The sequence below is a fragment of the Pleuronectes platessa genome, chromosome 14, assembly GCF_947347685.1.
Source record: "Pleuronectes platessa chromosome 14, fPlePla1.1, whole genome shotgun sequence".
NCBI classification, from domain to species: domain Eukaryota; kingdom Metazoa; phylum Chordata; class Actinopteri; order Pleuronectiformes; family Pleuronectidae; genus Pleuronectes; species Pleuronectes platessa.
This window is the reverse complement of record NC_070639.1, coordinates 4692334-4715545: the sequence shown is the minus strand read 5'-3', so window position 1 is coordinate 4715545 and position 23212 is coordinate 4692334. Positions and strand designations below refer to the sequence as shown.

General features: G+C 41.9%; 1 protein-coding gene across 2 annotated transcripts in view; it reads right to left on the bottom strand.

Moving 5' to 3' along the window:
- arhgap20 (Rho GTPase activating protein 20) overlaps positions 1-23212 on the bottom strand; it is a 54032-nt gene that overhangs the window by 5437 nt on the left and 25383 nt on the right. For both annotated transcript variants that reach the window (XM_053440414.1, XM_053440415.1), the window contains exons 3-13: positions 15793-15969; positions 14631-14780; positions 14293-14334; positions 13876-13960; positions 13680-13757; positions 13298-13364; positions 12654-12857; positions 8456-8646; positions 7696-7860; positions 6527-6636; positions 5819-6008 (exon numbers count right to left, since the gene is read on the bottom strand). In XM_053440414.1, the coding sequence (XP_053296389.1) occupies positions 5819-6008; positions 6527-6636; positions 7696-7860; positions 8456-8646; positions 12654-12857; positions 13298-13364; positions 13680-13757; positions 13876-13960; positions 14293-14334; positions 14631-14780; positions 15793-15969 (1459 nt within the window). The remainder of the gene's footprint in view (positions 1-5818; positions 6009-6526; positions 6637-7695; positions 7861-8455; positions 8647-12653; positions 12858-13297; positions 13365-13679; positions 13758-13875; positions 13961-14292; positions 14335-14630; positions 14781-15792; positions 15970-23212) is intronic.

The window sequence follows — 23212 nt, the reverse complement described above, 5'->3', positions numbered from 1 at the left end:
GCTGACTGGTCATTTTCACTGTTGCACATTTGGACGAAGGCGCGATTCTGTTTATGCAGAAGTTTATTCGTTTAAGCAGCTCCTTTAGGGAGGATGCAAAATAAAAAAAAAAAAAAAAAATTAAGCATAAATGCAGTTACCAAGTGTTTATGTCAGCATGAATTCAAACCCACACATTTGCTGAGTGGAACGCATGAAACGCACACTCGCACACACTCACACAGACACACACATGCGCCTAATTGAACAAATACATTCAAACCACCTCCTCACCATTTGAACATTGATTAAACATGATATATTGTTGTGCTGAAACACAAAACCTTGTGGCTGCTGTTACTGTAGCTGCAGCCCAATTTACTTAAATAATTTTGTGGTTTGAAGAGTTTATGTGTGTGTTCCATATTTTCACACTCGAGAAAAGTCTGTGTTAATTTGTTTGCTGCTGAAATCTACCCTCTAACGCCTACACAAGAATTTGCACTCCGAAAAAAACATCCTGATAATGATACATGACGTCATGTGTTGGCTATTATTGGCTGGGAATGGCAATGTTGGAGATTAGTGCAGTAACTTTTCTTTTAATGTCTTCTAAGATAATAATCATCTTCATATTTAGAGGCAGCTGACCCAAATCTCAGCTCCAATGGGAACAACACATTTTGCAGAAGCTTCCAACACGTTTGAGTTATTGCTTCAACCAGCTCAGTTTCGCAACACGCTGACAGTGACCGTGCTTTACGGGAAATATCAGCTCAGTCTAAACAAACAAAAAATGTACCAAACACATGACGTCCTGTGAATCAAACAGCCGGAGAACTCCAGAGGGACTAAGAGACACTGGAAAGTTTCCATAAGAATCCGCCTGCTGTGTTTATAAATTAGTTGTTTTTCTCTGTCACCATTCGGCCTCTGCGACACCATTACACTATGGAAAACACGGTGGAGACAAACAGACTTTAGGGCCTCTCTCGGTTTGTTTGTGGGCCAGATGTTGTCTGTTTGTGTGTGTGTTTCTGTGTTTGTATGTGTGTGTGTGTGTGTGTGTTAGTGTGTGTGTTTGTGGTATTCACATGCAGTTAATGAGTCACTGCTCCGAGGAACACAGTTTTTATGTTTGGTTAAAAACTGCACACTCCGGCTGCAGTCATTTTGCACAAAATATAAAGTTATCAGAGGTGTTTCAAGGGACTTTGAACCATTCTAGTCTTTAACCAAACTTAACAAATTACGAAGCTTTTGGGAAAAAGCTGAGCCGTTTTCTCACATTAACTCGGGTCAGACGCATTCACAACAACAGGAAAATGTCAGAAACAGTAAAGTGATGCGTGGTGTCTGGGTAGAGTAGCAGGAGGCAGGACATAACGTATTAATTACGCAATAGAAATCATTGTTTTGCAGCACATCCACACCTGCGTCGGCCCTCATCGCCAAAAGCTCTTGGGTCTTTGTCGGGGACTTCGACATGAAGATTTCAAGAACTTTCTGGACTTCAGTGCATGTCTGAAAGCTGCACTGGAGGCATGGGGCCTCATCAGGGCAATTTCCAACCATGGTGTTGATGCAGTCTCCTGTATGCCGATCATTTAGTTTAAGGGGGTTCTGTTTGCTGTGCACTCACATTATAAACCGTTCTCAAGAGCCCCCTTTCAGCTCAGGGCCCCCAGGCGACACCCCTGAAAGTTAGAAAAGTTGTCTTAAAAGATGTTGCAATGTCTACTGCATTTCGAATAATAATCAACCTGTCTCTTGATAAGATTGAGATTTTTCAGCAGTGCAATAAAACTGCCACTGATTTATTCTTATGAGAGCTGCATTTTCAGAGTTATATAACGTAATGAGGTCCACGGTCAATTCATGCTGGCAATCGAGAAATGTTAATCTCTTCGAGTTGTAAACAGAGAGCAGATGCAGCATTGTCGTCCTCGTTTTATCTCTTCTGAAAGTGCGCCACATGCCCTAATGACTGTCTGAAAGCCCGGAGCGAACACTTTTCTTTGGATTATAGGTAATTCTCAGCTATCTCTGCTATCCATAACCTGCAGTTACACAACAACAGTGTGTCTACTGCATTGTGACACATGCAGTAGAAACGTGACGTCAAAATACTTTTAGCAAAGAAAGTACTGTAAGAGACATTTTAAAATCCGTATCTGTCTGCATTCACTCACATGAAGCAAAAAACAGCAGCTAAAGCAAATACAAAAAAAACTGCAAAATAAGATGAAAACCTGCAAAAATGTTGTCGTCCTTTGGAGCCAGAGAGAAAAATGTCAGATGACTATACATTACCAACTTTGGGAAAAATAGTTTGACGCGTATTTAAATCTTTGTGAGTCCATGTCCCCTCTGAAATCATGGAGGAGGCATGGCTCCTGACCTATACTGCAGCCAGCCACCAGGGGGGCGATCAAGACTATTCTGCTTCACTTTAGGGGAGCTGTCATTTCGTCCATCTTTGCATCCAGTCTGATCAAAATCATTAAAAGAAAGTCTTCACACATCTCACTAAAAACATCTTCCTAATTGTACTGTTTTCACTACTTTCATCTTCACCGTCTTCCTCTCTCAGGATTTCCTTTCTACTTCCCTCACTTGATTTGTTCTTTTCTCACCTGTCAATCTCCCTTTCATTCTGTCCTTCCTGCCCTCTTTCAAACAATCGGTCAGCATTCCTCCCTATCAGTCAGAGAGCGCTGCTACGTGATACCATGCTCAGTTAAAGAAAAGCCTGTAGGCATCCAGTGTCCATCCATCAGCAGCCTGTTCAGAGCTGCTTCTTTTTCTTCAACTCTCTTTCACCTCTTCACAGAAAAAGGTCAAATTAAATGGAATGCTGAAAAATATTAGTTTGTAATTTGGACACAGGTGTAGAACGGACTTTCTGCAATGACTGCAACACTACATTAACCCTCCAGCAGGACAGCGCGAGGTAGTACACAATCTGCACATGTGCGTGGGTGTGTGTGCATTAGCAGATGTTACAGCTGTGTGTTAATAGGTCATTCCTGAGTATTTCTAAGGTCATCAGGCAGCACACACACACACACACACACACACACACACACACACGGAAACGCACACACGAAAACACACACACACACACACATACGCGGAAAATGTCCACCTATCTGCCCTCCTCCCTCACAAGATACTGCACTGCAGAAAAGTCGCTATAATTTAAAACAAAGCAGAAGAAACCAAAACAATTTCCTCCACATTTCAAGAGCAAGCTCTAAAGAAAAACAACTTTCCTCAGAATGATTTGTCTCCCTGACTCCATCTTAAGTGGTACACACACCAAAGCTGCTTTTACCCCAGGAGCTCCTACAGCCCGAAACATTTAAATTATACGCTGCATGGACGTAGGAGGGACACAGAGGCTCAACTGAATTGGCTGAAACTGAGCGTTCACATGTCTTCAGACGAGGTTGGGAACTGGCCATTACACGGCCAGGGGCCCGCACGCACGTTTAAATTAGCCCCTGGTCCCGACCACAGTGGGGGGGGGGGGGGTGAATGTTGAAATCCCACTTTGTTATTTTTTTAAGCTTTTTTTTACCAAGAAAAAGAGTGTCTGTGCTCAGAAGGCCTCACAAACGAGCAGTTTGTGAGAGGGAAAGTGTTATCAGGGGAGTATTTACGAAGGACATATTTAGGTATTTGTGGTTGTTGAGGCAACTTGTACTGACAAGTGTGTGTGTGTGTGTGCGTGTGTGCGTGCGTGCGTGCGTGCGTGCGTGCGTGTGTGTGTGTGTGTGTGTTTGTGTGTGTGTGTGTGTCTTGTGTGTAGAAAGAAACATATAGCAACATAATTTACTGCTAAAACACATCCTTGTTCTCAGGATTCTGTAGGAAATTCTTTGCATATTTTTTTCTCAATGTGCACAAACACACACGCATGCATAAACACACGTACAGGCGCACACTTTTGGAAAGGTAAGCAAACCAGCCACCCACTGAGAATGTGTGTAACTCAATAACTGTTACTTTCCAAAGAGACCCAGAATCCAAAAGCATTGTGCTCGGAGTCTCAGTGACTACATGATGGGCTGTGGTTGGTGAGGGGGCTCTGGGGGCTGCGGCAGCTTCAGCTTCTGCGGCGGACTTAAGTCATTTCAGGATAGTTAGGCTGCCCATGAGGGCGAAGGTTATGGAGAAAGAGTGAGCATCAATAACTTCACCAAAATCCAATTAAGCAAATTTTAGCCCCAAAAACTAATTTACTACAAGAAGATCTCTAAAAACTATGAAATACTACAACTGTGTGGTTGAGGGTCACAAACACAGACTGAATCTAAAGATGGACGACGTGTCCCCACTTCCAGAGATGAATTTTGGGATGGAGCCACAGAATCGAGGTCCTGCCAATACCTGCACCACGTACCAATCATGAGTCAGTCTCAGTGGTAAGTAGTGCTGTTTCATTTCATTCTGTCACGATGAAATGACAAGATTTCATTTCAACCCTAACCCCTAACCCTTATTTAATCAAATAACTAATTAAAACCAAACTTGTCCAACTCATGAACACGTGTGATAGAAATTATCTAAACTGACAGAAACTTGGAGGAAGCGGGGTCGTTATTTCGAGATTTTGAATACAGGAAAAGTCAGTTAGGTAACTACCTCGACATCCAGAGGGAGTTTGTAGTAAATCTGCTGCTCCATCATATCAAAAAGAACCGGTTTTGCTATAGAAATCAAATACATCTACATATCTCATCTGGCCTGGTAATGCCTGGGAACCCCCAGGAGGAAGTGGAAAGCATTTCTGGAGGGAGGGACGTCTTGTCTACCTCTTTTACCTGTTGCCTCCACAAACCGACTCCAGGAGAGCAATGAAGAATGAAGAGAATGTTTGGAATAACTGCAGCAGATATATTTCTGATATGCTCTCTGTAACAACATGTTACAAACATCTCAAATGTATTTTTCTAAAACAGTTTGACAGATATTTTAAGGAAAAAAATTCACTTACATCAGAACTACAAACAATGTCAAGAAGAAAAGTGAATAGACCTGTAGTTACCTGTATGGAAAGATATCAATAGAGGTAAATGAGAACGTGTTTGTTTTTTGATTTTTTTTGGGTGAAACTACTTTTTAAAGGCGAAGTTGTAATGTTGTTTTTTCCTGTGTGTTAAAAAATCAGCATTAAACTGTTAAGCTTCCCTCTTTTCTGTCAAGTCTTGCTCTGAGCTCTGGGGCTTCAGACTCAGCAGAGTAAGAATGTGATTTTAGCCTGTCACTGATGACATGCAAACCTCTGTGTGTGTGTGTGTGTGTGTGTGTGTGTGTGTGTGTGTGTGTGTGTGTGTGTGTGTGTGTGTGTGTGTGTGCTCGCGTGCGTCACAGCTGTGTGTTGGTAGCATGTGTCAGCTCCTGCTCGTAGGTCGACCCTCACATCCGTAGGGAAACCTTCCGTCTGCTGACAATTGGCTCTTGAGCTGACAGATCTGTGTGCATGTATGTGCAACTGCAGTGTGTACACACGTGTGTACAAGCGTAATCATGTCAGAAAGACCACAGTATCTTACCAGTCTGACAAACTCGTGTCTGCCTGCTTTATCACATATGTTTCATATGTACACACTCATGCTGAAGCAGTTTGCTTCTATTATCACCCTGAAATGTGTAATTCCTGGTGTGTTGGTTGATTTGTGTGTGTCAAAAACCAACCCACAACATGATGTCGTGGTTCAATCTCAAATCACCTTGCACACCTTGCACATTTCAGATTAAATCATCTGCTCCCTTACACAAAACACTCCATATGTGTGTATATGAGTGTGTGTGTGCGCGCGCCCCCCCTCACCTTTTTGGTGCCCTCGCCCTCCATCTCAGGGGTGCTTGGCGCCGGAGCCCAAAGCATGCTGGGAGCGATGCAGACAGACAGGTTGAAGGCGTTCATCTGGTTGTCGAGGGCGTTGCCTTGGATACAGTGCAGTATGGCGATCACGTGTCGCAGCAGAAGCAGGTTCTCACCAGGTAGGAGGTGGAGCAATCTGACACGGAAAAGAGAGGCGGAAAGGATGGTGAACGACTGGTTCCTGTGTGTGTGTGTGTGTGTGTGTGTGTGTGTGTGTGTGTGTGTGTGTGTGTGTGTGTGTGTGTGTGTGTGTGTGTGTGTGCAGCCATGTCGCCTCCTGCTCTCTGGCTCCACAGGAATTTCTCAGCTCACATTCTCATTGTTTCTTTCGCATTACTTGTTTTTTATTTTGCTAAGCAAAAGGAATTCTGTTTGTTGATGTTGGATGTGAAGCTATGTGCCCCCTCTCGTTCTCCGTCTTTCTCTGTGCAGGCGTAAACAGTGTGTAATGAAAGGAAACACCAACAGAGTGCCACAGTGAGGCATTGAGCCGCCACAAGCCTCCACAGCACCCATGTCTTCAGGTCTTTTCCTTTAATTTGTCACCAATCGGCACAATGAACGTCTGTGTGACTTGTTGTGTCTGAGTGTATGCTGCAGCAGATGATGGCACCAAATTAGATTTAATTTAGGATTGAAAGGGAGCGGTTATACCTCTGGACAGCTTGCGTCCTCTCCTCCCCTCGGTCCCCCTCCATCACGTCCATCCACCGCTCGTACAGATCCACACACAACAAGCTGCCCGGGATATTTCGCAGGAAGTCCTGTACGGAGAAATAAAATAATAAGATAAGATAATCCTATATTATGCCGCGTTGTAGTAGCAACAGGAATAATAAAAATAGTCACTTAGTAAAAGTAATAAATATGAAGGAACACTTGGAAGTACATAAATAAAAAATAATATGGTGAAAGAAGATTTCACATGCATATAGTCAAATGAGATTAGATAATTAACGGAGATACATTATTGGAATCAGCTCAATGTTTATCATCATGATTGTTTTCTATATCAAAAACCTATTTTATATTGGTTGTTTTACTTGTTATTTAGCTGATGGACTGAACTGTGCTTGATATTTTGTTATCTGACTTTAAATATGTTTAACTGGCATCTCTGGATACAGACCTGATAGTTAATGTTGTAAACAGATATTGAACAGAGATAACAATATCTGGGATAGTTTTCTTTTTTGTTTGTTTTATAACTATAAAATGCAAAAATAATGATACATTCCAAAGTAATGCCATGAAATAGTTAACAAAACCGCTTTCATTTGAGAAGATTTTTATCCAGCAACAGTTTTGTATTTTCGACTTAATCACCACCAAATCCTGGATGCAATTTTTAATCATACACATTGTATCAAAGATACTATCATTGTCATATTATTATCATATCATCTGTGAGGCTCCCCACTTTTTAAAGGAATTAGAAAACACAGAGTGTAAAGCCCAATATTCATGGTAAAAACATAATGTTAGTCTGGAGCAGCCATCCGTGTCCATTCTGCAAAAAACAGGTTAAAGCCCAAAAAAGAGTGAAGATGAATCATCCGTGTAAAATAAATGTAAAATAACCTCCCAGCTGTTCTCATGATGCTCTGCGCTGCAGCGACTGTTTGGCCTGGATGTTGAACAATGCTGCACCTTGTGTGTGTGACTGGCAGCCTGCCGGGCTGTGCACAGACAGATTATCCTGTCTGGACTAATGTGACTTTGGATGCACATCAGTCGCTCCTGCTTTCTGTTGTCTGGCTTCAAACGAGTGAGACAGAACAGACCTGTGTGTGTGCATGTTTGTGTCCTTGTGTGTGTGTTACCTTGAAGACGGCGGCGATGATGAACACAGACTGGTGTGAGATCTCAGGGTCCTCAGTCCCACTGTCCAGTCGGTCTCGAAGCTCCCGACAAGCTTTGGCCCCGGCCGACCGCCTGAAGACGCCCCGGGTGTAAGGCCCCTCCAGATACAGGAACACCAGCATGTCCTGGAGGAGACAGTGGAATTAAAGTCTTCATTAATAGTCTCTTCATATTATTCTCTTTACCAATAATCTGAATTGAACCGCATTCCATAGATGTACTATATAAGAAGATTGCTTGGTTTAATTTAGCTTCATCGTTTCTTAAAATGTCTTCAGCCTGACCTTTCAATAAGTATGATTTATGGACATTACTTTATTTTGTTCATTTACTTTATCAATGTTGTAAATTTTATTCCACTGTATCCGTCTAGAAGCATTAGTATTATAGTTCTTTACCTTCCTGTCTTCTAATCTATCTGGTGGATTATTTTTTATGAGCTTTTGTGGCTTTTTAAATGAGAAGGATGAGAGAGGAAGTTAAAATCAAAAGGATTAATGTTGATCCAGTTTAGCTTTCTAAAATACTATTATATAATATGATATGATCACAGAGGAAACTTTGTTTCTGAGTTTACATCACATCTCTTGTAATTTCCAGCCTGTCAGCTGCAGTATCAGACAAAAGCTCCAAAGCTTCCCACTGAATCTCCCTTTCTGCGGCTGCTATACACTGTAGACCCCAAATCATCCTCCAGAACGGTTCCAGAACTGGACTCACCATGACGGGCTTGGGCAGGCCGTGGTCTGAAGAGCAGATCGAGCTCAGGGGTAGTCCGAACAGCCGCCCCTGACTGGGAGAGATGGAGGTTGGGGAAAGGGGCAGGCTGTCCAGCTGTGTGTTGGAGCCTCTCCAGAAAGGCCAGTTGATCAGAGACCTCTTCCTCTTAAAAGACTTCTGCTGACCGGGCTCTGCAGGAGGAAGAGGAGGAGTTATGAAAGGTGAGAGCTGAAGGCGCTAATGCAGGAACATTCAGCGATTCACCAGCCTGCAAGAAAATAAAGATTTATAGACCCAGTGTGTGTGTTTGTGTGTGTTGTGTTTATCTATATATGCATGTATGGGACCCTCTGTGTGTTAATGCTTATGACTGTGTGCCCCTCGTCGAGCGCTGCCACGTCCCACATGGTTTTGTGTTAACGTGTCTACAGGTGTGTCTTCACTGCTTCTACATTTTGACATAACAGCTCAGCGTGTTCCTGCAGTTATGAAACTACAAACTGTGCGTGCACTGAAGTGTATCTAACTTTTAAGAGGCAAGTAAGTCACTACTGATACCTAGTATGGCCTATATGGTTTCCTGAAAGTGTACTCATTGCAATATTAATATATATTTGTATTGTTAAGAACATAATTTAGTGACATTTAAACGAGGAATGCTGTATTAAGCTGCTGTCTATCAGTAGGCTATGTGGAACCCATATCTCAAAATCAATAAACTGATCAACCAGCATCCATTAAACTGGATGTTTGCTGTTACCAGCAGTATCCACAGGTGCCACCAAATCTACAGGGAGTGAAATCTGCAAGATCTCAGCTTAAAGGTGAGAGAGAGAGAAAGAGACACAGACGCACTGTGTAACACAGAGACACCAAAGAATCTGTGATTGAGAGAAACATATGCAGACATGCCCTCACGCTCCAGAAAACCATTTAATTCGAAGAGTGTGTCTCTGTTTATCCGTGCATGTGTGTGAATTATGTATGGGACCCTCTGTGTGCTGACGCTTATGACTGTGTGCCTCTTGTCGAGCGCTCAGCGGTGCCATGTCACAATGTCTGCCTGTGTTGTTTGTCGTCTGTCTACAGGTATGTCTTCAATGTGTCTGCATGTTCCCTGTGACATAACAGCTCAGCCTGTTCCTGCAGTTATGAAACCAAATACTGCGTGTGCACTGACAAGTATGAAGATGGAAAAGAACAGCAAACATTTCCATTTAATCTCATCCTTCCACACAATGACAAACTGACAGCAACACGATTCAAAGCCTGCGGGACCAAGTTTAAGGACACTGCAGCATGGTGGCTTTCTACTTCTAGTTCAAATTGACAGCTTATTGACAATTGATTAATTAGATAAAGGACAGTAATTGATGAGTCAATAAAGATAACTATTGAGCCAAATGCCAAATATTTGCTGGTTGCATCATCTTAAAATTTAATTATATATTTTTTGATAAATTGGCTAAAACAAGCTATTTGAAAATGTCACCTTGGGCTCATGAAACTTGTCATGAACAATTGATCAAACTATAATGTCACTTGTTAGAGCTCACACCTCCACCCATCCTTCCAAGTTTCGTGGAAATCTGTTGAGAAGTTATTGTTTAATCTTACTAACAAATAAACAAACCAGGGTTGAAAACATGACTCTGGCAGAGCTAATAAAGTGATGCATACACTCTGACATATCTGTCAAAACTTCTGTCATCAGTAAATTTGTAACCTGCAGTAACCCACTGTAGCAAAGATTTAATTGTGGCGACACTAACTTTCGCTAAGAATCCTAAGATGCGTCATTGATAACACAAGTGGTTGTGATTTATATCTGAGGGCGGTCCTCTCCTAACGAAGGAAAGATTCTTTCTGTGGGTGGAGGACGCAATCGTCCAAAAAGGGCCCCAAAAGAATACGTGGCATACCTCCCACAGAATCCATTATTTAACGATCTGCCGTGGCGTCAAGCCCAAATACACTCTGGGGCAAAGTTCAACAGTAACAGAACTATTGCCGTGCTCTGGCACTTCTCAGCAGGCCTCGCCATCCTTGAAACAACATGACCTCGCTGTTAACCAGGCGTTACATCATTACAGCACACTGGAGAGGAAGAGTTTTAGAGATGGGGAATGAAACATAGACAAAAACAAATAGTCTCGTGCAGGCAGATTAAAAAACAGGTGCTGGATGCTGTATCTCTTTACATGCATTAAAAATAGAGTATCTGGTTCGTCTATTTCAGCTGTACCATTATTTAACAATTTTAACTGAAACCAGGTTCTAAGTCAAACCTTAACCCACTTTATCTGAATCGTTTTTGTTGCAGATAAAGGATTTTAGAAGGAACTGACAAACATGGTAATGATGATGAAGAAGCCACAACAGAAAAAGAAAAAAAAAATTCAATTTGTTTAAATACGTGTCTCATAAACTTTAGAGCAAATCAAACAAAGGATTGTGAAGGGGTTCTGCGTTGGCTGCCTTTCAATACACCCACGCAATCGTTAGGGGTTCGGGTGTGAACCATTAGGCCTCTACGGTGGCGGCGCTGCAATAGACTGATTACGTAAGACGCTGCTGCACTTGAGGCAAAGGAATCTGAGGCGAAGCTTGTGGTTGGCAAACTGGAGCCTCCTCGGCTGGAAAACACACACTTTTCCTCCTCGACTTGTTTTCCTCTAAACCTCATCTCCTCCTTTTTCCATCTGTTTCTCTGTATCCGCAGCTCGTCATCGCGCCTGTCCTCCGTCCTCCTGTTTTCAACCCCCCCCTCCTGTCTTTTCTGAGGTCCCCCTTTCTGCCTGCTCCTCCGTAAATTCCTCATTCTCCATCTGTTAATATCCGCGTTTCTGTTTCCTTCGCCTCCTCCGACCCTTCAGACTTACTCAATAGCTGTGCCATCTCTCTTCACTTTCCATCTTCCTATTCTCACACTCATTCTTCCCTTCTGGGGTTGCTTCCTCTTCATCTGTCTATTGTTTTTCTTATTTTGATAGAGTCTGTCCCAACCCCTGCTGTCACCCCTTGTCCGCTAGGAACTCCTTTCCCACCATTCTCGATGTCTCTTTTCCTTCTCACTGTTGTGTCATCATGAGGACTAACAGCAACTGACTGTATGTTTTAGAGTATCAACATTGACACAAAGAGAAACAGTCTTTGGAAGTGAAACTCACTTTGAGGAAATATGTCTTGCATTGATATGTCTGTATCCTCCTTCGTCTTCCTGTGGCTTCACAGGCTTAAATTTACAGATACGTCCTTGACACTGGCCAAAGACGTTCTTGGAAACCTCCACTGTAAAGCCTACTGATTGTTTGAGGTTAAAACCCAGCAAGACTAATTGTTATCTTCTAATAAGAACAAATAACTTTTAGTTTGGAAGCAGCTCTACTAATAACTAACTAAGAAAACAATTTCATGTTGTTTTCACTGGGCCAGTTTTATGTTAAAAGAATAACAGAGAGACCGCCCTGCAGTGTGAGCGTACATATATTTTATTTCCAGGCTAATGTGAGGTCACAGTGATTTTTGACCTCTCGAAATCTCACCCATTAATCTTTGAGATGACAACTTGGCAAATTTGAACCAATTTTCCAACAGGCAGGAATAAGTTATCATGTTCAAAGGGTCAAAAACAGTAAGGCCACCGTGACCATGACCTTTAAACTTTGGAAACCCAAATCTGACAGGTTCATACTTTAATCCAAATGAACATTTGTACCACATATGAAGAAATTCCCTCACGGTGTTCCTGAGAAATTGTGTTCACAAGGCAAAACTTCTGGGGTCACATCAACCTTGACCTTGACCTTGGCCCCTGAATCTAATCAATTCATCTTTAAGTTCAACTGAATATGTGTCCTACATTTCAAGAAGTTTTCTCAAGGCGTTCTCAAGATATTATTATCACAAGAATAACACGAGATGCCATGTTTCCTCTGCAAAATTCCGGCGTCACTCATATGACCAGCATATATTTTTATTTGTATTCATTCAGACTACTTTAACAGCACCAGAATGAATCCACTGACAGTCCACTGACACAAACACGCTGCAGACGTTCCTGCCTTTAAGTCACCCACATATAAACTGCACTTGATTGTGAAATATTCACTTTTTTTTCTGAGGAGTATTTCATGATCCCTATGGTGTCGTAAAGTATCTCCATGAAAAGGTAGTGGGACCTTCAATCCAGTCTCACCTAGAAGTTGAGCCTGTCCTGGGGCAACTTTGCTTGGTTTGAGGATGAACTGGCACTGGGTGTCAGGAGGGAGACACTGGTCCAGCAGCATAACCCCTGGACAGTCGGTGGGACTTGTTGGATCCCCCCATCTTCCGCGTCCTCCGCCATTGCTCCCACCGTCCCGGATGTGGCTCATCTTGATGCTGAAGGGAAACTCATGGCCTGCGTGAGAGGTCAGGGTGCAGAGATCAGAGGGTTTGGTATGTGCAGTCTGCGCATATTGCACGGAGCCGAGGGAATAATAAGCGTTAATGAATCAGCGATCCAAAATTAGGATGTTAGAATTTCGGTCTGAACTACAAAGCAAAGAATTATGGATAGAAAATGTCACAGAAAAATCACAGTGACAAATAATTCACAAGTTTTTTGTGCTTGTTTAGCTGTTTATTTATATTCTCTGCTATAGTAACGACTAGTTCTCCACAATTCCACGAGTCAGATGAGAACGGATGTTTTTGATTTAACTTTAAGGAGCTTAGAGAGAATTCATTAATTACAAGCATGTTGTATGGAGGAAAGGGAAAAGACTGAAGGGAAAAGACTGTGGTTCTATAATAAGAGAGTTTTAAATAGTAATGTGTGTCAAAGACAGGTGGGCTTACCGATTAGAGGGTACGGAGGTTCGTCTTTACTGGAGCTCACCCACAACCGGTGGTCTTTAACGCAGCCCTAGAAAAAGAAAAAGGGTTAAAATAAATAAAAATAATCTATTTTACATGTAAATTAAAAAGTTATGCTTCATCATGTCACTGCAGCTTCATCAGTGAACAATTTATGTTAATTTAAGTTTTTTTAATCCTCTTGATTTAGATATGGTGACATAAAAAGTGCAGATATAAAATCTAAAATCCTATACATTTTGTGAAAACATCTAAAAATCACACTGCCCTTTATAGATTCCTAACACGCACAATGCTTTTGTATCCGAGAGTTTAGCCTTCCACAGTCACTGGATGATAACAAGTATATACGGTCTTTACTCACCGATATGCCAAACTGCTGCAGCGCCATCCGGATGACATCAGTGGTGCTGTCGTTGTTGCTGACAGCGAGTGTCTTGGCCTGATGGGAACATTTTGGAAACATTAAATATACATCAAGTGCTTTGTGTGTTAATAAGTTACAAAACAAAATATATTAATGTCTCTTACGCATTAAAGAGCAAAGAAGAGAAACTTACATAAGCACAATTTCCAATATCCTTTGCGAATATCTTGAGTGGTATGGTCTTAGGGTCGTCCTTCTCTTTTCCCTCAATTATCCGACTAAAAAAAGCAAAAACAAAATAAGAGGGTTGGTTTTTAAATAAAAAGAGCATTTGAATATGCCATCATGTAAGATATCAACTTCTTCATCTTAGCTGTAGATCTGTATTAATTGTTTCATATCTCATACATTTATCTCATAACATTCTGTTTTTCTATCTGTTCACACTGTGATTAAACTAAATTTCTTTGCTGTTATTAAATCACTTCTCCTCCAGCTGATCTTGTGTGGCCTGAAAATTAAGGAAATCTCCTTTGCAAAATCAGGATTAAATCACCAAAACAATCGAGCTTCAAACAGAAAGTAGCGGGTGGTTTAACCAAGCATTTACCTTTTGATGAGAGCCAACCACTTGTCCTTTTGCTCCTCAGAGCTGAAGAGGACGACAGAAAGAGATGAAGCATAATCAGAGTAAATCGTGTATAAAGCAGCTGTCTCTTTTTTCTCTGTTATGTAACTCTGGAGGGGTAAAATTCACAGACCTGGCCCTAAGCTATGCATTGCTATTCGTGGATTCCAGGTGTAATACATTGTAATAAGATTGAATAAAGAAGAATGAATGTGTGTAATCCATCGTGGCAGGAACATATATACTAATTGAAGTATTTGCATGTTAGCTGCATGTGTGTGCCTGTTTGTGTGTGTATAAGTGTGTGAGTGTGTCTATACCTGAAGGTGGCCGCACAGTTGTAGGTGGGCCAACCCATGACAAAGCTCCTCTCTGTGTTAGTGCTTCCTTCACACACCACCTCAATGCAGTTGGCTATCCACATCTCACACACCCGGACTTGAGCTTTCACTTTAAAATGAGTCGGAGACCTGCAAAAAATGAAAGGAGTTCCACAAGGAACGTACTTAGATCCTCTTAACTTCCAATATGACTTTGTTTTCTTCAAATAACAGCTTCCATAAACATCTAAAATATGGCCAACCTTTAAAAACACTCAATATAGAAGAAAAATATTAATAGTCAGAGGTTAAACACAGCCACGCTCACGACTTCTGTGATTATAGAGGGAAAAACTCCAAACTCACATGTGGAATCCACACACAGATGTATAGGCACAAAAACACACACACAAAAATGAATTTCTTCTCCATCTCTCTCTGTCAAACACACTCATGCCTTCACACATTCCTCCAACTCACCCTGTGTTCAGCCACAATGTAATAAAACCAATTATAGCTTATGCTCTGCGCTGGAAGGGTCAACTCCGCCCACTGGCACATGACTACCAGGACAGACCACAGAGGTCCCGCTGTGTCTGCACTCGGGGTGTGTGTGTACAGTAAGCACATAAGTGCACAGAGCAGAAGTCTGTTTCCGTCGCTACATGCCCATGTGTTTACATGTGTGCATTCGTGCATGTATGTGTGTGTTTGCTGACTTCAAAAACCCTGCTTTTCAAGTGACTATTTTTGAAAGTCTGTGTGTGCAGTCTGTGGGTGGGGAGCCCCATACTGTAGACCCAAGTCAGGCCAGTGTAGCTTTGATCCAAGCCAGGCTTCATATGGATTTAATTGGCTGGGAAATAATTATATAGTGGAGAAAAATGGGGCAGGCAGTAATGAAAGGAAGAGGGGAGAGAGGGAGGAAGAATGGAGGGAAAGATGTAGTCGCTCAAGACGCGTCTCCATCTTCCACATATTATTGTTTGCAAAACTAAGCACAGCAGATGAAATGTTGCGTCTTGGTTTCTAACATTTGTCCCTCGTTTTATTCCTGTTGACGTGTCTCCGTCTCCATTTTCCATCTCACTCACGCAGCCGCAAAAACATACACTCGTTTCTTCTCTCTGTCATTTCACAAGACACGCAAAGGAGCACTTACTTGGCCTTGGCGACGAGCAGCGTGTCCGTGAAGATAAAGAGATGCCTCTCCTGAGTCTGCAGGCCCGTCTTTAGCTGCGTTTGGGCGTGTCCCAGGAATAGGCGGCCTGGACACTCAGCCAGGAACGCCTGGACGAGGGGACACGACTCCGGGCTTACTGGCGTCAGGCAGCTTTCCCTGGGGCGAAAACAATCCAGAGTCAAACACACAACACAAAGAATCAAATTCTCTATTGATCCCCAAAGGAGGCAGTTGTGGTTTGGAAGTGTTTGGAGGCATGCCTCTGATCAACAGGTTTCAAACCGCAGCATTGGGCTCAAATTCTCTTCACTCCCCTCAACAGCCATTTAGCAAAGCACTGGGCCCCTGAATGCATTAAAGCAGCTGACAGAAGAATGAAAGTGCAGGAGTTGATTGTGAGAATATGAAGTGTTTTTACAGTTGGGCATTTTAACTAAGGGGACTTTCCAAACTCCTCCAGCATATGGAAATAATGGCACATCAGCACGGAGGTAGGTAACAAAACATAACATGAATGTTGTGGTGAACCTAACATGGAGAAAAAACTGCTTGTGCAGTTGGGAAACAAAGTGCTGTGAGACTGTAACACGCACCTCATTATTTACTGCATTTCTTTCACTGTTTCGCCACAGTCGCAAGAAATACACATACATTTAAAGGCTTTCAATAAAATAAATGTTGGACCCAGGCTGCAATTGTTTGGCTACATATAATGTTGCATAAGCTGGTTGGACAAATATGTTAGACATTATTTGCATGTGCACAAAGATAGCTCTATTAGTTCAAATAGATGGAAAAGGCAGAGATGGAACAGAGGCTCCTTCCAGCATCAACAGGTCTTCTACTATTATGTGTGAGATAATAAGTGATGGTCTGCCATTCTATTTAGCAACTTTTCATCAAGATCCACAAATTATTCTCTGAGAAAACAGTGAAAAGCGCTCAAACTAATTCCTGGAGTCCCCCTCCCCCCCCCGATCTAGGGCTGCACCCTAATTCAATGGGGTCTTTCCTGACCGAGCGTCCGTCCACCAGATTTCGTGAGAATCTGTTCGATTGTTTTTGTGTAATCTTGCTTACAAACAAACAAACCAACGAACAAAGGGACAGGGGTGAAAACATAACCTCCTTGGCAGAGGTCATGAATCGTTCATCCCAAATAATGTGTCTGTTACATCATCTATTCTGGCTCTTTGGTTCTAATTTGAAGCTTCTATCTTGCGTCTGTGCTGTCAATATGTGCCTCTGATGGACATATGTAAACTGTGGGGGATTTTGGAGGAAGAGGAAATAGTTTGAGAACTCCATCCTTTCCTGTTTACGCTTCTCTAGCAGATAAAAGAGGTAGATCTCTACTTACACACACTTTCTATCTCCGTCTCTGCCTCTCTGCGTATACAAACGTTCACACACTCTCACGCATGTACTCACCCACTTTTTTAAAATACTTCTCTTACAAATGCATATCCTAGGACGCACCCCCCCACACATAACTCTGTTTGTAACCCCTTCTACATAGAAGAAGTAGTCCAACTCTTGCTAGGAGTAAATAGAAGTTCAAATTCGCTCATACACCAAAATCCTTCCAGCAGCATTGCGTAAGTGATTGGTCATATAATTATTAACAAAGAACAGACGACCACGCTGGAGTGCATCCCTTCTTCGTCCGTCTTTGTATGCCATCCAAAAATAAATCCTAGGGCTGCCGAGTGAATTCAATTAAAAGCGATGAATGTAGCCAGTTAAGCGTTGAGGCCCCGTGGGATAGAAAGAGTGGGAAAATGAAGATGAAGGATGGGTTGAGAGGAATACATCCGTTTTGTCTTTCTTTTATTTCTCGGGTCAAAGATACTTTACTTTATCAAGACATGACATGACAACATGTTGCTTTAACAATGACAAAATTGCCTGTCGCAATCAGCTATTGTTCCTGGAAAGAGAAAAAACTCTCCACATGGTTTTACTGTGAAATGAGTTTTTACCCCCCTTTGAAAACATGCACACAACCACCAGCCCACTACTCTGAATCAAGCATTTCTTTATTACTGTATCAAAGCCATGGAGGCTGCATCATGTAAATCTTAATTTTCAGTGTTGACTCTTGCAGCTTGAAGTAATTTAGGGACATGACTCTTTTCTCCTCCCTCCTCTGCTCTTTCTCCAAATGTTGTCTCCAAAGACCTAATAAAGTTCAAAATGAGTTTTCTCCAGAGTCTTTGATATGTGACTAATTCCGCATCAAAGCTCAGCTCCTATTGAATTTTTCAACATGGCAGTGGCTGCTCTCTTGATGTCAGGCCACAGGACACCGCAGGACAGCAGGGGTGAGAGACCACATGCAAATGGGATGACGGGAGGATTTTTGGGGGAGTTCATTGGTGTAGTTGCAGCATGATTACAATCATTACAGAGCAAAAGTCTGAAAAAAACACATCCTTGTCTGTTCTTATTGTCGAAGCAGGTCCGGGAAACGATCCTGTCGGAAGAGGCCACACACACACTCACACACACACACACACACACACACACAACCTTCTACACGCGGACAAACCTTGCTGTAAAGACCCTTTCACATCTCGCTGCCCAAAAATCTTCTGTATTCGCCGCACACCCCTCACTCCTGAATGTGAGATTGACAGCTGAGCCGGCCACCCTTTGAGTCTGATGGATGAGCGGCTAATGGCTCCATTGTGCAACATGTGATGTTGATAAATCGAGTGGTCGTCCCGCCCGCGCATACATGGCCACCTTTTGTCGAGGCACGGCTCTGTGCCGAGAACTGTTGACTTTTTGGAAACACAATGAGGGCCCGGTGTAGAAAAGACGCACACAGCACTGCATACTAATGTCCCCGCAAGAATATTTAAGTGGCACCAGGAAAGATTTGGATATAAAGGATGATGTTATCAGAGTAAATCAGAAAGTAGGATGAGTCAAAATCATGAAAGAATTAGAAATTAACCATTGGATTCACTCAGTTGTTAAATCATGGAGGCTGGGGGTGGGACAGATGAGTAAAGTTTCAGTCATGGACACAAGCATGATCCAACAGGTGTAAGTACGATACACCCTGAGGACAACAACTGGATAAACAGCTGTAACTTTCTCTTTCTTCTCTCTCACTTATTCCCTGTTTATGTTTTCTTCTTCTCCAACATGTCTCTTATCCCACTTTTCGCTCAGTTCATGTCACGTCGTGTCGTTCTCACTTTCTTCTCCTGCATCAAGCACATTTTTCCTCATCCTAAATTTAAGTTTCATCAATATTTTTAAGGATCAATACCTTAATAAACTTACTCATTGACATATTACAATATATTATAATTTAACATATTACACCATTCAGTCGCTGAGCAACGTCAACTCCGCTTACAACCCTCACCAACCCCCACCGAGTAGACAGTCTCCCTCAGGGCAGCCATGACACACACTTAGATAACTCTGCACATCTGGTCATCTTTATTATTAACCCCACAAATGTTCCTGTGAGTGTTGTGTGTGTGTTAAGGTGAGTTTCTATATCTTCTGTATCATCAGCCTTTTTGCTAAATCTGAGGCTACAAACAGGTTTGAAGGAAGGAAGGAATTTGTGGAAGAGAACGTCAAATGGTATGTGTGTGCGTGTGTGACAGTCTGTTTGAGTGGCATTCATTAAACATATTTGTGTGTGTGTTTCGACATGAGGATTGCATCACCAGTAGTTTGACCTCTTTATCCCAGACACAGGCTGTACAGACAAGCAGCAACAGCTCAGTTTGTATGTTAGTGAGAGAGAGAGAGAGAGAGAGAGAGAGAGAGAGAGAGAGAGAGAGAGACTCTCTGTTAAAATGCAGATTAAAGTGGACGTCACTTTGCACAAACACACAAACAACACCAGCCTGTGAAAACAAAGATATGATAAAAGGATGCTAAGATCCCTTTCGCTTAAAATATTACTAAGTTTTCTTCAAATAACTGGGTCCATAAATTTCTGACATATAAACAAGAGTCTGGTGATGACTTCCTACAGGTTCCACATATATCAAATGATCCAGTGTTAATATTTAAAATGCTGATTTGTTAGATAGAACGCACGGGCAGTTAAAGAAGCAAAAAAATTCCCACCTTATTTTTTTATTCAATGAGAAGCTCATCTTCTTGTTGTTTCATTAACCTCCTGACGTGACCTCGACACTAAATCAAATAAAAACAGGCCTCAAAATCGATTTACTTTCTGTCTGTTTCACCCTTCGTGTCTTTCGGGTTTCCCCTTGACTCAAATTGGCCTGAACCAACATAGGCTGGACCAAATCGTTTCCGTATGCAAAGTGTAATGTCATCCCTGGCTGACACACAATGCCCTCTATATGGCCAGAAGAAATACACACAAGTACAGCGACACACACACAGAAACACAAACACACATACACACACAACACACACACACATACAGACAGCGGATGAGGTCAGAATAATGAAACTCTTCCCTTTTTTCAGTTGGTAAAGGACAAGTGGCCAGGGGCTATTGCCCATGTTATCCTGAGCAGATCTCACTATTAAAAGCAGGAAATAGCTTTTGTGTTGAAATGTGAGTGAGTGTGTGTTCATGTCTCTATTCTATTATTCAAAGATCACCGTAATTTGCTTATACATCAGTTATACCCTGCACTGTGAGATGAGGTTATACTTCTGGATGAGATGCGACAGTATGTGTGTTTGTGTGTGTGTGTGTGTGTGTGTGTGTGTGTGTGCAGTTGATGTAAGTGTCTGAGCTGAAGGCCAAGGAGCCTTTCAGCTGATGTTTCTAATTAGTCTCACATTAAAACTAATTTAATTACCACTCCGTTATTATAAGAACAAGAGAAAGAACCTGATTTTATGAAAAGCTCTTTTGTTGATAAGTAATTCTGTGCTTCCAGACTAGGTCCTTAAACGGTGTGAATGTAGCACAAAGAGCTGATGCTGTTTATTGAGGGTTGGAAGAGAAGAAATTATAAAAGTGTGCAAAGAAGAGATATAGTGAAAACCTTGTATTTCCCTGAGAAGGTAAACAAACCATGTTCATATTCACAACTCAAAGTGCCTTTGAATACAGTTGATGTTCAAGCGTGCACACAGACATCCAGATACCACCTGGACAAACGGGGAATCAAACCGCTGACCCTTCTGAGCCACAGCCACACTAAATTAGCTAACATGACAACACAGGGCTACATGGTTAGTGGTATTAATAACAATTAATAAAAACAAAATCCTGTAAAAGTCAATATCTGTTATATGTTGTTATTTATTTATAATGAAATCAATCGATCTAATCACATCAGAACCTTGATTTCATGTTAAATTACATTTTTATTAATCAGACCGAAATTTTTTAAATGTAAAGTTAAAACACTGTTAAAAGTGGTGGGAATCACAGGGTATCCATGATACAACACATGATTAAAGCGATTCTATGATAATCGATTTTGAATTGCAATCGAATCATATAATACATTTCACGACACATATGTGGAACTGACACAAAATGAGTTGTGAGTGAGATATTACTGAACTAAAGTTACTTATGAGGAACAGTGCTCATGTGGTAGATGTTTGAAAGAACCCATGTGGATTTGTGGCTGGATGAGGTCGCCTCAAAGACACAAAACAAATTCAGATATAAGAGGAAAATCCTCCTTTAATTTGTGATCGTACAAAGCTCTCAGAAAAACAAATACCCGCTTACTTACACTTAGGATGACAAACACAGGGTATAGGTTATTTCCTTCTTTTGTAATAACCGCCTGAGCCAAGGAGTTGTATTTGGATAAAGAGAACAGTGGTGTTGCTGTGCTGTGAAACCCACTGCCAAGTATTTCTGGCACAACTGGTGTACCAATAAAAACTGTATTAATAGCACTTGTTATACCACAGCTACCAAAGCATGAAAAGCTGTCAAAACAAATTCATCACAAATAAAGGAAACCAAGACAATCCAGTAACTTAATCAATCATCATGAAAACATGGAAATAACTGATATCACCTGCACAATAATCACAGTGGTGATCTTTCACCCATACCTAATGTGAGTCACCTGACGACCACCACACACACACATACACACACACACACACACACACACACACACACACACAAACACATCCGGACATTAATGAACACCTCACACAACATGAGAGGTGTTGACCCCAGATGACCCCAAGCGGTCCGTACACCTCCTGATGAGATGTCAAAGGTCAAAGGTTACAGCTGAGAGTGTCAAGCCCTGGCTCCATACCTCCTGACTTGTAAAACCTGCACACACACACACACACACACACACACACTTGGCGGACTTGGACAGACTAAGAGTCAGTCAGTCTCTTTTTGTCTTTCACTCAATAGCTTGTCTGTCTCTCCCTCCCTCTGTGCTTGCAAGCAGAATATGAGTTTTCCTAACTTTTTTCGCCCCCCCCCCCCACAAATACTCACACACATACTCACAGAAACACACATACACACACACGCACACACTGCCCCAAGAGCGCTGACCCATTTAAAAGTGTGAAGAGTTTCCCTCAGCACTGGTCTAATGGTCCCGTTTCACAGTTCAGTGGCCAACCTGACCTCCCTGTGCCGTCACTAAAAACTGCCACTAGCATGCACACACATCATAAACACACCAGACAGACACTTGCTCACGTGAGAAACTATGGTGGCAGGTAAACTTTGCTTTCAAAGTCTAAATGGGTCTAGAGTAGAAATTTGAAGTTTGAAACACACGTCAAACCATTTATTTCTCTGTAACCAGAAGGTTTTCAATGAAATTGGAAAAGTCCAAGAAATTCCCCCAAAAAAGTCCACAGACAAAGAGTTAAGTTAAACAGAGTGAAGTTCCTGGTAAATGCATGCTTCCCCTGAGAGGTTTTTAATGGCTTATTTCCGACCCTGTTAAAAGGAAGAGGAAAAGATTTGTTTGATAGTGGGCAAGGGCGATGAAAATCCTGATAGTTCTGGGAGAGGTAAGCATTTAAACCCCGCTCTAAGCCATGAAGGAGTCAGGAAGGCCAGCGTTCAAAGCAGAGTGGTAAATAATCTCAATCTTCATATCATCTAATCATGAAAGTTCAAAAACTTCTTCCCAATTTCTTCATTCAGGTTTTCTACTCAATATGTCTCTCCTTTAAACCCTTAAACCCAAAATCCTGAATGTTTCAGGGAAATGTCCTGTTCTGTGCTTGTCTGAAAACAGCTAATAAAACTGTTAACCTTAATCAGAGGAATCATAATTTATACAGAACGAGTACGAATAAACAGTTTTTCAAATGCAGTTTTCTCTTGAGAGAAATCATCGCTCCATTGACAAACTATAGGCCAACAATGATGTCAGAGATCCAGTGAGTGTGTGTGTGTGTGTGTATGTGCGTGCGTGCGTGCGTG